Below are 17,964 nucleotides of genomic sequence, written 5' to 3' on the forward strand. Positions count from 1 at the left end.
TGTGTGTGTGTGTGTGTAAACGTGGGTCTACACAGCAACCCTGACAATGAGCAGTCTTCCAGTCACAGCATGGTATGAACCAGATGGATGCTGTTCTTCTATTTCCCCTTTAAAATCATAACGATTCTGCAACAGTCAGCATACTTATAAATGCAGTTTCCCTTTAAATTCATCGGATTGTTACACACTCTTCCTGTTCTCTGTACAAAGACTAGCAGTCCGGGTTCGTAGGGTCATGAAAAACCTGGAATAGTCATGGAATTATAGTTTTTTGCATGTCTCGAAGAGGGGTGAAAAGACAATAATAGTTAGATTAATATACATTTTAAACCATATAGTTTAAGCATACAGTGTAAGAGCAGACAAGACGGCCACCAAACTTCATAAAGTAGTGCAAAGCAAGGAATACTTGTTACTTTAACTCTGAATTAAGTTTGACACCACATATTACTCTTATTTTTCATGCATGTAAAAGGTTTGTGAACCCTCAGTAATACTGTGATGGCAAATAAACCTTAAACGTAACTTAATCAAAAGTAGATATTTTGCATTGAAAATGTTGCTACTGCAACCAAAAGTAGACATTTTAAGAGTTTTAGGGGGATGAATCTGTATGCATTAGTCTTTAAGAGGTTTTTAAATGTAGTAAGTGTTCTCCAACTACGCCAAATAATAACTGTTGGCATGTTTCATATCACTATATTTCCAGAGCTTATCATATGTTTGCTTGTAATATTCTGCTGAGTAACTAGAACTGAAGCTGTTAGATAAATGTAGATAGTCAAATAAAATGTGCAACATTTCTTCTTAAAATTTACTTAAGTATAAAGTCTCTCAAAAGAAAAAAAAAAAGCCGATCTGACAGGCAGATCACATCTGGTACCTCCACTGGCAGGACTTCAGTGCACGTGCTCTGTGGCTCTCAGCCTCTCCATCTCCGACCTCTAAGCTAACCTCTGGGTAAAAGTGAGGGGTTGAGACGGACCAAGCCACGTCTAAACTCTTTAATTTGATGGTGAATGGCCCTTTGTTGTACACTCAGGATGAGTGGGGAGCGTTCGCTGAAGCAGCATCTCGCCCACAGCCATCAGTCGCTCATCTAATGACAGTCTCGGTTGATGATATCAGCCTGAGAAGTGAAACAATAATTATGGGCCTTGGGTGAAGGTTGATGAGTCGCTGCACAGCTTAACCTGCCCCTTCGCTCTCCAACAAGTATATAAAGTGACCCAGGATGAGACAGCTGAGTGTGCAGACCTGAGAGGACCAACCGGACACTGCTTTGAATTAAAAAAGGAACTGGCGAGGGCAAGGAGCTGTTTGTGTGTCTCCATTCATAAAAGGTACTGTATGCGTTGTTCTTTAGAATTAGCAGGAGGTTGTCTTTTTTTAAGCTGACATAAGAAAACAGGAGAAACACTAAGGATAATTGTGTCTGCTGGTTCTGAGCCAGGAGAGTAAAAGAGTAAAGATCCAATAGTCAAACCTGAGTGTCAGAAAAGTGTGCAAAGATCGCTGATGGTGACTGAGAGCATGTTTATCGGGGGAACCTTTAAACCACGATTCTTAACCCTCAAAAAAAGAGATACTTTACAGAAAAAAGTGTGACAGTATGTCCCAATCCTTGTAAGCGGGATGTAAGCTTGCATTTGTTAGCGGAGACTTTCGGTGTGACGGATGCAATGCATTTGAAGGTGTTGAGCTCCCAAAGCACCTTAATTATTCACTCATCTATGTGACAGTTGTGTGGGCTCGAGTAGTTTGTTTGGTTGCGTAATTCCTGGCAAAACCGTAAGCAGTGTCTCATGTACCGGTCTCTGCTCAGATATCGCTCTTTGCCGTGTGCCGCTCACGACCTGGTTGGTGGAGACGTGTTTGAATTGCCGGTGTCTCCTGTTCGACTGGTGACCAATCAAGTCAGCTGGAGAAACTGATGATGACCACGGAAACTTCTCACTGAGCTGTGTTTACACATGGCTGTAGGGTGTGTGTGTGTGTGTACGTGTGTGTGTGAGGAACACTGATAACGCAATGGTTTGTTTAGTTGCCCTTTATGAAGCCTAATCACGACTTGTACTCATTTACTGGCTCCCAGTGCTCAGACTGCCTGGTGACAATAGTGAAGAAAGTGTAAGTAATTAGTGTGTGCTTGCTACTTTTCTCTGTTTTCTTTCTTTATTAGGTGTGCTGAAGGCTTGACTGCTAGTCGCATGTCTGTGCTTATCTGTGTGTGGTTTCTAATCTGACACGAAACATCACAGGAGGGAAGTCAAATACGAACCGAAACCTGTGGATTTTTCTAAGCACAGAAAGATTTGAAAGGGTGAGCAGAGTAGAATCCGCTGCGTGCCTGCGGGATTGGAGTCCAGCAGACTGTGACTAAACCTTTTCCCATCCTTCTGCTCTTCCCTTGTTTCTCCACTACTGCCGGCTCTCTTGTAAAACTCATATTTAACATCATGGCAGTGGGCCGCAGCGTCTCGTCGAAGGACTAACGTTTGTGCTGCAGACTGCCTGTCTCTTCCCACCACCCTTTATCTCCAGAAATAGGCCTTGGACTGCAAGTGCACACGCACCACAAGAGCAGACGTGGTGATTCTGAGTGTGCGGTGACATCAGCCCGACCTGACTTGCTGACATTTGAAAGCAGCATTGTTTTGATTGGACTGTAGCCACACTGGGACCAAGGCAAAGACCTGGGAGCGAAGAAAGCTGCTGCTCCCTCCGTCAGTGTTTATTGTAGCTCAGCTGTGTGGACCTGTGTGCTCTCCAAAGCAAAAAGAAGGACTTATTGAGGAGCCAGAGTGCCTGTGTATATTTAGTGTCCGTACCAAGTAGTCCTGGGTAATTATCGCAGCGACGAAGCAAGGTGACCGCTGTTCTTTCTCACTGCTTATCTTGCTATATTTTGGACAGAACGCAGCCAATACTGGATTTTTGAGAACGATACGTGATATACGGATATGTGAGCGTATATACTGTAGCGCAGTGTGCAAAAGGCATGCTATGTTAAGTGTGAGCGCCATGGCCACCATACTACCGTCTCTACTGTGTCTTGTTCCACAAAGCTCAGTGAATGGAGAAACGTGTAAATCTACTCCGTCCTAAACACTGGCAGATTTTACGTTGATATAATGCTGGCAAACAGATGGAACGATAGTTGGGATGGTGTATTGTTCCTGCTTGTTCCCTCTGGTATTGTAAGTGTTTTGTTTTCCAAACTAAAGACCGCATTTTCCCACAAACCCTGTTATTTCCTAATGCAAATTGATTGCAATTCTAATTCGCCTTTGTCTGGGTTATTAACAGCTATTGTTTAAATGTCATAAGAATGATGTAGTGCTTATTTGTTGACACTTAAATGTCACATGGATTCTGCCTTTAACCCCTGTGTGTGTGTGTGTGTGTGTGTGTGTGTGTGTCCATATGTTAGACGGCAACATAGTTGTACCCAAATGTAAAGACATTAAGAAGGCACATGTTTATCCAGGGCGCGACTGTCTTTGTGTTTGATGTGCTGCTGCCTTTAGTAACCCGTAAACATTTCCTTCTCTCTTAATGAAAAATAAATGTGGAAGAGGATATCACTCTACCTCCTTCCTGCGTGTTAGAGGGAGAGGAGCCCGCTTTATTGTCGTACGTTTACCCACTTGAAACTCCTGACCTGCTCTGAGATGATAGAGATGAACGTTTTCTTTTTGTTTTACCTTACTTCAACCTGAAAGAGTTGCTCAAATATTCAGATTATTGCCAGGGTTATCCGCTTCCTCATATAACTGTAGCTATCCCTTTAATATCTCTATTGTAATTTATAGTGATCCAAGATTTATCATTGACTGGCTACAGAGACTTTATCATTTTGAAACCTAAAAGTAAAAACAATTACCAAGAGGGAATCCTATAAGACAAAATCCCCTCAAATTGTGCATCTGTTGAACGGGAATGGGTTGAACCCCTTGATCAGCCACTCTGTGTCAATCAGCTTATTGTTTCAGCACTATTATCCACTCCGGCCTCCGCCCTGTGTTTCTCTCACTGTAGCAGCCAGCAGTAAGGAGGCCAAGGTTCAGAGCTCCTGCAGCTTTTAACGGGATTGTGTAAGAGAGAAGTGCTGGGGAGAGAAATGAAATGAGTTAAAGAGACTTATAAAAGATTTTTTTCATATTTTCTGTACTTTGTTGCCCCCTTGTTTCCCCCCACTTCAGAATAAGGCCTCATTAGAGCAAGTGGAAGAGGAAGATTTGGGAGAGAAGGTACAGTTCACTGGGGAGAGGGTGACTTATTGATGAGGAGAGTTCTACTCTTTGCTTCCTCAGCTCAGAGACTTGGAGAGAGAGAGAAGAAGTTGGTGACTGAAAGCAAATTAGAAGTAGGAGAAAGCCGACAGACTGACCTTTTTCAAAGTTCTATTTTATCTGGGGAAAGTCAACTGAGCATGATTGCACTTCTTCATATCGTCTCACATTTCCACACAGCTGCCCAGCGGGGACACGGATATATATTGTTGGCCACTGGAGCTGTTGGTGGTGCAGTGCCTTGCTTAAGGGCATCTCAACAGTTAATATATAAAGAGGTGGGAGGTTGTCTTTTTTTTTTTTTTTGATTCTCCTGGCCTGTGGCATTTTCTGGTTTCTCTCGGTGACAGGAACTGGATCATATTAGCTGGCAGTGTGCTGTGCTTCTCGAGAGCAGCTGAATTGGATGTTTGCAGAGCTACGGTATTTCCCTGTGCTCTTCCAGTGCTAACTAAATGGCCTCCGCTTCATATAGCTAAATAAGAATCCCAAAAGAATGCTCATTGCATTTTTCAGAAAGGGAATTATGTGGGTTTGGCCCGGTGCTTGTTTGTGTGGCCTCAGTGTTTGATTGGAATATAAAGAAGGAAAGTCAATGAGTAGAGCGAGTGCAGAACATTTAAGCTGCCATTTCAGGTTTCATTTCTTCTTCACTGCCACTTTTCTTCTTTTCTTCTCTCTTCTTTTTTCATCTTCCTCGCCGGTGAGTCGTAACCTTCATTTTATCTCTCTCTCCTCTACAGTCTGCTGCGCTCCTGAGGAGCCTGCTGCTCTCTTCAGGCATTCCCCCCCCCCTCTGTTCGCTATTCTCCCACAACTCCATCTCTGCTCCCGGGTAACCTGTGGGCCTCGCTCAGCCTCAGGGCAGACAGACTGACTCGAGAGCGTTTTTACACACCAGCGATCATTAGAGGCTCTGTCGTAAAGGTGAGTGCTTCTTTACAAAAAATGAATGGGTGTTTTTATGCAGCCCAACTTTGCATGTAAGGCCTGCAGGGTGTACTGAAATGAATCGGTGCTCTGTGAGCCGGCGGCTGGGAACATTAGAAAGTTTGTGTCAGGCATGGAAAAAAATAGATGCACTAAGGCACGTAAGATTACATACATACTATTTCCCCACCCACATTGGTTGATTTTAAATATCTTTTTATTTTAATTCTTGTGTGTGTAAAACTGGGTGCATGTACTTACTGACTTACTAAATCCCAGTTCCACCTTTAGCTGTAAACAGTAGTATACACTGATACCAGTATTCATACCATTATGCATGTCTGTGTTGTGTAAAGATGGTGTTAATACATTCATTTGCTGGTTTATTACACTGGTGTCACTGTCGCTGATAGTGTGTGTGTGTGTGTGTGTGTGTGTGTGTGTGTGTGTGTGTACTATAATTGTCTCAATTGGCAGCTGTGTTTATCTGACTGGTTTCCTGTTCCCTCTGTGTGGTTTGTGGTAACAGTTGGCTTGTGTGTTTTGTGTTTAATTTGCTGTTAGGATTGGCCTCTTACCTTTTAAACAACTGGATTTTCACATACCTAAAAGCTGCTCCATGCAAATTCCGTCCTTACCATGGTTATGTACCAATCCCCTTTACTGACCCTCAGTTATTGTGTAGAGTATTTACAACTGTTGAGTAGGAAACATTGGCATTTGGCACCAAATGCTTAATACATTTCTCTGCGTTGTTATTGATTTGTATACATGTTTACAATACTTTATTCTGCAATATTATTAAATAACTATATGTGTTGGAAGTGTTGAATGTTTACATAAAAACTATATTTGTCATGTTGCTGAGCAGAGATCATGTCACTGTTAATTTCCAACACAAAGAAAAACATGTTTGTTATTTATTTAATTAAAACAGTGTTACAACCCTCCATGTCTGCATGTGGGAATTTCACCTTTATCTTCTTTTAGGAGTCCACAGTTAGTTTGAGTTTGTTTATTTAAAACATTTATTTGCCCTTGATCTTGTCTTGTTTCCCTTCCATTTCATACATTTGGAGCCAATTGGTGACAACAATCTGCCATTTAGAGCCAACAATAAGAGCCAAAGTGCATAGTTCCAAGAGCAATTTGTTTTTAAAGTGTTTCTCTTATTCTCGTCTCCACCCGCAGATTAAAATCCTCCCGCCAGTGAAGAAGCCATGCTTATCTGGTCCCCTCATGGCCATGCCACTATGACCATCACCCTCCTCCAGTCCCAGCTGATGTTCGTTCTGGCCCTGACTGCGCTTCTCTGCCCCTTGGGCCGAGTGACAGGTCAGGGGGAGAGTGAGACACAGTCCCCTGCCCAGGTGCTCCAGGACCTGCTGGCCCGCCATGGAGACAACAGCACCATCACGGTGCCCCAGCTGCGCGCTCTGCTGGTGCTCCTCAGCCGGAATCAGGGTGAAGGTGAAGGTGACGGTGACGGCAGCAATGTGGCGGAGACTCCTATAACCGCACCGCCCAAATCCAACAGCTCCAAAGTGAGAACAAAAACATTCTCCTCTCTAAAGACTTTTTAATCTTGAACATAAAAGTTTTTTTTACTGTGCTACGTGTTGTCTTCACAATCAACCATCTCTACCAGTAACAGAATTATGTAGGTGTGGTCTTGTGGTCTCCATGTGGTATCTCCTAAGCCATCGTGTGTTAAGAATTTTTGAGGAGGTGCACACACAGGTCTGGCAGATCCTCAGAAGTGTAAATCCAGCTTTAGTCCTGTCTGGAAGAAGCAGGAGCAACCGGTGCCACATAGCTGAAATATTTAGCATATTTCCCCATGCTTAGTGTCGTGGATGATTGACTAACTTGCTGATCTGCTTTTGAATATATTCTCCCTGAGTAACAGTGGCAAAGTTATAAACACTTCTGAGATAGAAGAGGTTTAGGTCACACATAGTTCAGAAGTTGGATGTTGGACACGCAGCAGTGTGTGTTGTTTGTGAGAAGCACGTGCCTCTGTTCAGTAACGTGTTCGGTCACGTGTCACCTGCCTGTCTTTAAACACCTTTCACATTCAAAATACTCGGCTGCCACAGTGGAAAGAATGATTGGTTGTTTGTGCTGAATAGAATATTGAATGTTTTTCCTGCTGTTGTGATGGATTCAAAGTGATTCATACACTTTAATTATGTGGTGAGTCACTATCCAAAAGCCTCACTTCTGTTCGATTCAGCTTCACTTTTTGTCCTTGCAGATTACATTCCAACTGACTTCTGTGTCATGATATGATATGAAATTAGATATTTACCATGGGTACAGTCTCTTGACTTTTCTGTGTGACTTGTGAAGTTTGATACCTGAGATAGATGGATTTCATAAGCTGACAGCTACTGTATGTGTCCTATTGGCCTTTTCAGGCATCTCCTTCCTCTGTATTTGTCGAGTTCTTCATTGTAATTCAGCTTTTTAATACCGGATGATTACCAGTTTTGTTTAAATCTTAAGCAGTCTTACCTACTACTTATTACGGCCCGAGCACTGACCGTGCGAAGGCCCTTTTGTAATTGAAGGAATTCTTTCTTTTTCTTTTTCCTACCAAAGCTTTTTGTAGGCCTTTCCCCCGTCTTCGAAAACTAAACGGCGCACATAGTCTGTCCGTGGCGGAAAATTTAATCGATGCGTTTTTTTGGTTGGCTCACTACTAGGGCCCGATACCTATCATGAAAAGTGTTTTAAGTAACTTCTGCATAGTTTGTCGCACATTCAAAAACCTTATATCCACGCCTTTGGTGTATGGAGCTGAATCTTCCCATATAGGCCACGCCCACTCCCGCGATAATTTTTCACACATACCTAAGGCCCAAGGTAATGTGTTCAAATGCTGTTTGATTGGTTTGTCCACATTACATTACAGAACATTGGCACAAATGAAACTCCAAACTTGATTTTGTCGGGATCTTGCTCGTGTCTGTATTTTTAAAGTCACAATAAAATGTGACCCTGCCCTTTACATGCTTAGTTAAAATTGATGATTGACCTGGCATCCTGGCTAATTCAGTTGTTTCAAGTAGAATGGTAACCTCTGTTGGCCAACTAACTGACGGGTATCATTTCTTTTCCAGTGCTTGCCTACGGACACGCTGGCTATTTACAGCATCAACGAGCAGTCACGGCTAGATGGACAGCACTTACAGGAGCTGTGCCCCACCATGCTGCAGCAATTGGATGCTGGCACCTGCAGGGCGCAAAATAAAGAGGAGCTAAGCAGTGACGCCTCCCCCCGGCCCACAGATGCTGAAGGTGAGCACTGAGTTGTTACTGATGATTTAATGTTTGCTATATGTCAAGGTATTTTTTAAAATAAAGCACTGTATACTAAAGAAGTGAGGAGTTTTGTTCCTCTGTATGTCAGTTTTCTGTTCCTATAAACTTAATAGTGCTTATTTTTAAAAAGTTATAAAAGGCTGAACAGAGAATAAGTTGACAATAGCAAAATAGAATAATATAGAATATTGCCAGCCTTATCAAGATACAGTTAAAAGGATATTGTATGTATTGTATGTTAGATGAATATTGAGAGGTATGTACTTTTGATGTTCTTTTTAAAAACCATGATGGCTTTTATGTTTTCTGTTGGTCAAACTTGTGCTGGCTGTTGGCTGTTTAAGTTTATAGTTTTACAGCTTCTTTATCTGTGCATTGTACATTTGAACTACTTTGCTCCTTCCAGAGTGAGTACATCATCATTCTGTCAATGACTGACTGAATGATGAATCAAGTTTTTCCCTGTAACATATAATTTTTTACAACCTTATTTTCAGTTACAATCCTTACCAATGAAAACCTCATGCAAAGAGACCTCAAACACATTTCTTCATCAGATTTGAGCTCCAAATGTGTTTTGTTGCCTAGAGATAGTGATATCACAATGTCCCCAAAGGAGATGGAAGCCAAATTAAGCATGCACAGTTAGCCAAGGCTCAAATTGCATTTCTCAGTTTGGCTTAAAAACCCACATGTCCTTTAGACTCCACAAATGTGCCACAGTCAGCATATCTGTTATGTAGCAGAGATCTCATCCAGGTAAAGACAGTCAAACGGAGAATCATCAGCTACAAACTGCCTTTCTTTCCTTGGCTGCTGACCCACTGTAACTCCATACGGACTGCAGACTGTACACACCCACTAGGACGTCCCTGGGAGCCCTGGAAGCCATACTGGCATCTGCATCCAATCTGAAGTTCTCGGAAACTGGAGCGCAACATTGGCTGTTGATTTAAAAACCTTTTGAGTTGTTGTTGAATGGAGGCTAAATGGGCTTTAGAGTATGTAGCTGGTATAAAAAGCTTGCTAATGACAGACTTGGAGAGCTTGGTCAACGTGTGATATTCTGCCCTAAAGGCTGCAGCAGACCTTATGTTTAAAAGCAGCAACGCTTCAGGATGTTTATAGTACTGCATTGGTGTGCACTAAAAGAAAAATAACAGCTTTAATTATGAATGTGATGACTGTTTGCATCAATGGCTTTATATTCTTTTCAAAATAAGCATTACATTGTGCTGTAGCTTTGCTGAGCCAGGTCACAAATTTCATTTCTTACATTTAACCCTGTTTAACTCCTCCTCGGCAGGTAGAGGAGAAATGCTTTAGTAGCCTAGATCTCTGGCTCTGTCGCTGTCTTTCCACTGGAAAATTTGTTTTCCCTTATCATCCACTCATATGCCCCAGCTCACCTCACACTTGCCCCTGTAGGCAGCTTATTTTGGCTTGGGAGCTGTTAGCCAGCAGCGGGGAAGCAGATGCCATGGAAATTCATCTCTACTGCAGATCTCACTGACTTGTATATACTGATAGTTTCTCATTATCTAAATGTGACACTTTTGCAGCTTTTTTCAGAGATCAAATAACTCACATTACATTAACATGCCCCTCCCCTAACAGTGCCTTTTTTTTTTAACCAGTTTTAAAATAGTTAAAGCTGATTTAGTTGTATCTTCTCTTAAGTCTACTACTTGTGCCCTTGATGCCTTGCCAAAACTACTACTACTAATACTACTACCACCACTGTCACTTCCACGACTACTGCTACCACAATTACTACAACTACTGCTACCACTATAACTAATAATAATCCATTTATTTATATACCACTTTTGAACGCAAGATAAATGAAGCAAAAATAAAATAATCTACATCGTATGGAGAAGTCTGCCTCTGCCTTCACCACAAGCTCTCATGATCTATTTTCTGTTTCCTTTCTCAGTGGGAAGAAGTTATCTGGCACCACAGACCAGAGCGTTTAACTTTTCTTACCCGTAAACTTCTGATGTGCACTAACCTTATTTCTTTTCTACAGGTGTCAGTTAAGGCAGTGGTTCCCAACCTTTTTGACTCGAGACTTTTAAAACCAAAGCATTGTCTTCATGAAAACAAGTTGCATATGTCTGAGTTGTGAGCATTTCAACCAAAAAGTGATGTTACCTTTCTCAGTGCTTTCATTGGAATTGTGGTTAGGCTAGAAGAAGTAAAACTATCTAGTATTTCACAATAGAGAAGTAATATATCAATAATGTATGTAGCAGAAAAGTTATTTTTTAAAGTTTGCATTTATTTGATAACATAACAGGATTGTATTGAAATAAAAAGGTTGATGATGCATTGCTCGCGCTGGATAACCACACATTATGAATGACAGATGGTTTTAATCTTACACCTTCCTCTTCCATCCAACCTTCTTTTCACTCAAACCACTAGTGTGGGGCTTTTCTTTCCTGAGTGTGACAGTGATCAGTGCCTTCTCCCTCACCGGAGTCTTCATCGTGCCTCTCATGAAGACGCGCTATATGAAGTATGCACTCACGTTTTTCATCGCTCTTGCCATTGGCACACTGTTCTCCACTGCCATCCTGCAGCTCCTGCCAGAGGTTTGCCATCCACCCATATATCTTTCTGTCTTTTCCCATCCCAAAACTTTTTTTGCTTTTTCAAAAACACAAACACCAAAGGCTCTTTAGTTTCACTGTAGTGTCACATGGCTGTTTATAAAACTAGTGCACCTTTGCCCAAGAGCTCTTTTGTCTTTCCTGTGGTCATATCTGTTTCCTCTGCTTCCTGCCTTTGTTTTTCTCGCTCTGGTTTTCTCTGGCTCTAACAAGTACTGTGCAAGACTTTTTGGTTTTGCTTTGCCCTGACTGGGGGGTGTTTATATATGTGTGCATGTGTCTGTTTGTGTGTCTGTACTTTTCCTGGCATTGAGATGTAGGCCAGCTATGGGGTTTTTCTCTGAGAGATGGTTGAGCTCTCTTTTCTATCACTGCAGCATGTCAAACAGCTAAACAACACTCTTATAACAGTGTTTTGTTCAGTTTTTTGGCTTTGGGATTCATAAATTTCAGTTTGCGTGAGACAGTCCTGGAGAAATGGAGCACAGAACCCTTAAAGCGTCCTTCAAATTGAAATGTGATTCCTCATTAGCAGTGCTCCTTCTGCTACTGTTGGGCTATTTAAAGTTTGTTTGCCCCCTTTTGTGTCTGCAGTGATAGCTAGTGTGTACCCTGAGGCTAGGACAGTGGTCCAGATGCACCTGAGTGGACTAGGACAAAGTGTGTGTGTGTGTGCGTGCGTGCATGTGTGTGACTGCACAAGGTTTCAGTAAACTGTAATTTTGCTTTAATCACTTCCCTTCTCTATCAAAAGAAATGCATGGGGTTTAAGGGACCGCTTCAAGGAACAACACATTGTTGTCTTCACATGCAAATGACACTTCTGTTGATCTGTTTTCAATGAACAAACGAGCCTGTTGTCTTTGGAAAGACTTGCAGGTATCTCTAAAATCTCCTTATTTCTTCAGGTTGATTTCATTCAATTCTGTCTTTCTTTTCAGGGAGTTAACTGGTTGGTGTTCTTTATTTATTTATTTTTTTTGTTCCTTACCCTGGTGATTAATCTGATAAAATCTGTTCTCAACTAACTACCTCTCTTTTTTTCCTCACCTACCCCCTTCTTTCCTCTACCTCCTCTCCGTTGATCAGTGTGGGGTTATGGGATCCTGTGTGTGACACTGATCTCTCTGTGTTCGCTGGTCGGGGCCAGCGTGGTCCCCTTCATGAAGAAAACCTTTTACAAGCGACTGCTGCTCTACTTCATAGCCCTGGCCATTGGCACCCTCTACTCCAACGCCCTGTTTCAGCTCATCCCAGAGGTAGTGTCGATGCTGCTGTGACTCACTGCAGCTCCTTCACAGAGCCTCAGTGCAGATTTGAAAGAGAATTAAATACAAACAGCAAAACTTGACATTATAACCTTCATGAAAGAAGGACTTATTGCAGCTTTTGTATCTGACTGCATTAGTTTTAGCTCACTGTTCCTAATAAACTTTAGAAGAAAACTGTAACAAAAATGAATTGAGAAAATGTTAATAGATAAAATTACTAGATGAGAATCAGTGAACTAAATACCTAACGAATCAAAGTAGGATCAGAACGATTCCTGGATTTAAAAACTACACATTTGGGAAGTGGGATGGTTTCTCTTTTAGAAACACTCCAGCAACATATCAGTCAGTAGACAAATCATCATATCATCCAATACCACTCATAGGATTTCTTCAACTTAACAATTGGTTAATCCCCTCAGTGAATGAATGAATGCCGTAATGCAAAAGCTGGCATTATTTAAGTGTATTGGTCACATACTGTATGAGGCTGCCGACTACTACTACTTTTTGTGTCTGAAGTCTTTGTGTACCCTGACTGTTAGAAACCCAATTAAAAATAAAAAATGGCCATGTAAATGAAATGTACCTCAATTCAGGTTTCTCATTTACATGAAGGTTAACAAGTGGGGGTAACTGAAGGAAGCTTAGGTGCATGTCAACACACTGAAGTTAGAGTGCCATAACCCACAAATATGAGCAGTTGTCATTTTAGATGCTGTCTAGACGGTTTACACGCCCATCACGGCCAAACTGTTTCGTAACTTATTGCATCAATTCACCTGGGATAAATAGTAAAAAAAAACAAAACACATTTGTATACCTCAAAGCTTAAGTGGTGTGATTTATGGGAAGTTTGTGTCTGCTGAAGGGGAGAAGATTACATACATAATTCAACCTGTCTCTTGGGTTAGAGGCTGCTTTGAAATATCTTTGCAATATCTTAAAAGGATGTCAGCTCTAGTTGATGTTATTGTTAACGATGGACAAAAGTTAAACCAGCCAAAGACATTCAGCAGAGTGAAGTTGTCCACGGAGATAAAAGCAGTTGACCCTGACAGCGAATATAAACATGGGGAAAATGTTTTTTACTTTTTGCCAGAAATGAAACTTCACTCTTGTTTTGAGACAGCTGACTAGACAGCCTAGATCCACCCATCCGGTTCAAAACAAGCAATTCACCAACCACACATTTTTCACTCTCAAGACCTGGTAAAACACGTGACATTTGTTTCAGACAGTACCTCCTTTTAAAAATATGCACATTAACCAACGTCAGGCAGTAATGTTGTAATAACAGCCACTATAAATATTCATCAGAAGCTAACACCATCTTCTTTCCCCTGTGGTAGGCCTTTGGTTTTGACCCCATGGTGGATTTCTACGTGTCCAAGTCTGCAGTGGTGTTTGGAGGCTTTTACCTCTTCTTCTTTACTGAAAAGGTCCTCAGAGTGCTTCTCAAACAGAAAAACGGGGTGAGTACATAGCAAGAAAGATGTGAAATTCCCCTTATATTGTTTTATTGGTGGATACAGGTGGTAGGAAATTGGGATCAGCAATATGTGTCAACATTACTTTATGTGGAAGTTGTCGAAGCAGGAGGCAGCTAAAGACCAAAGACACCAAAATGTTGGACACAGACTCTCTCTAGTGATTGGGGTTGGCGCAGCGTTATCAAGGTCCCGCCCATACACCCAGCCAACACGATGGCAAGCAGGGCTCAGCTGTCAATCATTATGTGAAACCCTCTTTTACAATTAAATAATAACTAAAATTAAATAACTAATGAAAACTTATCAGAACAAATAGCACTTAATATATGATAGATAGAACATAATATATGACTGTACTACCTAAGAGAACTACCTAAAATGCCAGAAACCATCTTTGGTAAAAATGTATTTGACATTAACTTTTAGCCCATGACTCATATCTGATAACATGAAGGCAGCAGACGTTATGACTTAAACTGCAGTCAGCCTCTAGAAGGCAATAGAGATGTTTTGAGAGCTGTTATGTCATCCATCTTGATGGATCTATATGTCGATGCTTGGCACAGGTTAAATTGTAAGGACGAAGGGATGGTGAGGAAAAAAAGTTAAGTTAGTGCCCTCACAAAGTACAGTACCTTAAGTGGAAGTTTACCAGACAGAAGAAATGAACAAGTGTAGCACTGAATCCATATCTCCGTAGTAGTCTCAACAAAACTGTACTTTGTGAGCCTCACAGAGCTGTTATTTAAGGCAGCAGCTTTGTATCCAAGGTCGGCACACAAAGACACAATCTAGTATGACCAGCAGAAAACCACAACTCCAAAGCAAAGGAGAAACTAAGATGGTCTCTTCACTTCTCCTGTTATTTTTACGAAATCAAGAACAGTTTGGATGAAATCACTCAGCTCACAAGTTTGACAGATCATAGAAGAGTCGGGCAATACAAGACTGTTTTAATTGGATCTTGAAAACATGAATGTACACAAGATTCCCACAGAAAATAAACAAAGGGGTGTTTATTGAAATGGTTAGAAACTGAAAACTGATTATGCCATCACAACATGATTCTACTTAATTATCACCCAACTGTAATTCTCCCATGTTTCCATAATCAATTATGGTAATGATATACATTAAACTTGCTTAAGACATTTCATCAAAAAATCCTTGAACCTTAATAAATGACTCATTCCAAGTTGGACTTGTAGTGATCTTTTCTTTTATTCATTTGTCCTCCAATATGTCTTCAAGTTAACAAACCTAACCATGTTGTTACAATGTTGTCAGGCAACTGAATGTTACAATATAAATATAAATATTACAATATTTGTTCTGTGGTCAGTCATAACGTACAACTAAATTTGTTCCTGCTCGTTATGTGTGCATCAGTGGCAGGTTTAACCAGTTGTATGGGAGGGTTGGGCCCAAGTCACTCCTGAAGTTCACTGTACTGCCCCCACTAGTTGCCACAGTGGAGATATCTGGCTTTGAAGAATCATTTATCATTTGGGTTTTGTACACTTGACCCATGGCCTGTGTCATCACTAATGGATTAAGATCACAAAGTTTATATGTAAAGAAAACTGTCACTGAAAACACACGAGTGCTCAAATATAATATGCTGTGGTAATTTTGTGGTAATTGGGGATTAACTGTTAATTTATCAGGTAAATATATAACATTAAAAGGTTCCATCTTCTCAAGTATCGTTGTTATTTGAATATTTGTTATTTGAATAGTTTGTGCTCGTGATGGACTGTGAATTGTTCAGGTGTGAATTGTTTTTGGCTCATGGCCACTTACTTACTTGACTTCCTGCCTGATTGGCAGAAAGTACAGTAGGAGTGTATATGCTGATGGTGCTACTGATATCATTCTCAAAAAGCAGCGCGACATGCAGGTGGGTCATTGCGGGACAGTTGCTCCACCTTGTGGTTACTGAGCTTTGAGCCATATGGTCCATCCAACCTAATTAACAACTATTTATATTTATTATTTATATATCTGATGATCCAATTACAAATGCTTTTTGACCTAAATTGGCACCTAGATTTTCCTTTCACTGCAAAAAAAAGAAGAAAAAAACCCATTAACAACTGTTGGGTAAGGAATGTAATTTTGTTCACTGGAATGGTCACTGCTCTGACCCTTACCTGCGATAAGACAGTGACCGTAGAGGCCTTGCAAACTTTAATGAAATGGCACACAGAATCTCCTGGGTTTTTATTTGTATTTGAAGAGCTCAACCACAGAGTGAACGCTGCCTGAGAGGCTCTGTAAAATCCCAGAGAAAAGAAATTGTGACCAGAAATGTCATGTCACCTGCACTCTGTGGTTCTGATTAAATCATTTTATGAAAGAGTGCTGCTACAACGGCAATGTTAATGGAGAAGTATCGTTTTGATAATTCAAGCCTTTCTGGATAACCGAAGTTCAAGGTTAGTTCATTTGACAGGAAGGAAATTTCCCCCAGCAATGTATATGTCAAAATCTGTTATTTATTGATCGTGATATCTGTTTTCTCTCTGTCTCTCAGAGCCACGGTCACAGTCATTACCCCGGTGCAGATCGTTACTCGACACCCGACGGGGATGTGGAGGAGGGGGAGAAGGAGAAGCTGCAGCAGAATGGAGAAGCCAGCAGTCTGGCTCTGGGCAAGGTGGACACAGGGGAGGGCGAGCTCATGCTCAGTCCTGCACAGACACCTCAGGTAAGGTTGGGGGCAGAGAATGGAGGAGAAGACTTTGATTCATTTAGTTGTGGAAGAATTGTACTGCATGTCTGCATTTTTATGTTACTGTAGTAGTAGATTTTCATTACTTCATAAATTCAGTATCACAAAGGGACAAATGGCGGGACATTACATATCAATGTTGAAAAAAATTACTCAATCAGCTCTTTCACTGTAATAAGTGAATACTGGAGAAGATTACCTTAAAAAGTGGGTCATCCATAGAAGTGGACCCAAAAAGTGTAGCTGTACGTGCATAGTTATTAAAGAAAACATCTGCCTATTTGAAGGTGATTTGAGACGGTTTTTCCCTACCACAGGTTTGAGACCCCTCAAAGGGGTTGCAAAATGAATAATTGGACAGGAACGTAAAAAAAATAATAAAACTTTATTTTGTACTTCTTCAGGCCTCTAACAGTTATTCAGTTGTACAAACTTCTCTCATTTTAAAGTATTATTTTTTTGGCCTTTTTTATGCCTTTATTTGATAGAGATGGCTGGGTGGAAGCAGGAAGGGGGGGCAGAGAGAGAGAGGGGGGACGACATGCTTCAAAGGGCCACAGGTCTGACTCGAACCCGAGCTGCTGCGTATATGGGTCGCCAGCTCTACCGACTGAGCTAACCAGGCGCCCACTTCTCTCATTTTATAGACTTATTCAATCTGTGACCAGGGATCGGCAGAAGTGTTAGAAACAACTTTTATCGGCAATTCATCCAAAAATGATATAAAATACTTAAAATTCTGTGTATGTAGCCTAATTATGATCTGAATTTGAACGCTTCCTTGTTCATGATGTGCTATTTGCATATTGCTGCTCTGTCCACACATATTAACCTTGTCGCTCTGTTTATCCCAGGACTCTCAGAGTCCAGACAGCGGGGGGCGGTCTGGCGGCGGTGGCTGCTATTGGCTGAAAGGGACGTCCTACTCTGACATCGGCACGCTTGCCTGGATGATCACTTTGAGCGATGGCCTGCACAACTTTATCGACGGCTTGGCCATTGGTGCCTCGTTCACCGCCTCCGTCTTCCAGGGTATCAGCACCTCCGTGGCCATCCTGTGTGAGGAGTTCCCCCATGAGCTGGGTGAGTCGGGACGGGATTTGAGCCAGCAGATGTTTCCTGATGCCACGTTGCTGCGTTGAACCTCTACCAGGCTGCAAGTCTCAAGCAGGGTGTCCACTGTGTCTTACAAAGTCTATAATCCAATAATAATGAATTTCAACAAGTCTTACACAATTACTGGATTAAAGTGGCACTTTTCAGTCTAGCTTTTTTATATATATATATATATATATA

General features: G+C 41.4%; 1 protein-coding gene across 2 annotated transcripts in view; it reads left to right on the forward strand.

Annotated features, from left to right (window-relative positions):
• slc39a14 (solute carrier family 39 member 14) overlaps positions 1–17,964 on the forward strand; it is a 22,601-nt gene that overhangs the window by 524 nt on the left and 4,113 nt on the right. The window contains exons 1-8 of one of the 2 annotated variants that reach the window (XM_035658441.1): positions 2,478–2,869; positions 5,039–5,222; positions 6,417–6,769; positions 8,351–8,528; positions 12,260–12,429; positions 13,794–13,916; positions 16,471–16,644; positions 17,523–17,751. In XM_035658441.1, the coding sequence (XP_035514334.1) occupies positions 6,446–6,769; positions 8,351–8,528; positions 12,260–12,429; positions 13,794–13,916; positions 16,471–16,644; positions 17,523–17,751 (1,198 nt within the window). In that variant the 5' untranslated portion in view covers positions 2,478–2,869; positions 5,039–5,222; positions 6,417–6,445. Of the gene's footprint in view, positions 1–2,477; positions 2,870–5,038; positions 5,223–6,416; positions 6,770–8,350; positions 8,529–12,259; positions 12,430–13,793; positions 13,917–16,470; positions 16,645–17,522; positions 17,752–17,964 lie in introns of those variants that run through there. The other variant, XM_035658440.1, reaches the window with a different exon arrangement.

Source organism: Morone saxatilis, unplaced genomic scaffold, assembly GCF_004916995.1.
Source record: "Morone saxatilis isolate NCDOM2014 unplaced genomic scaffold, NCSU_SB_2.0 Contig16, whole genome shotgun sequence".
Taxonomy (NCBI): Eukaryota; Metazoa; Chordata; class Actinopteri; family Moronidae; genus Morone; species Morone saxatilis.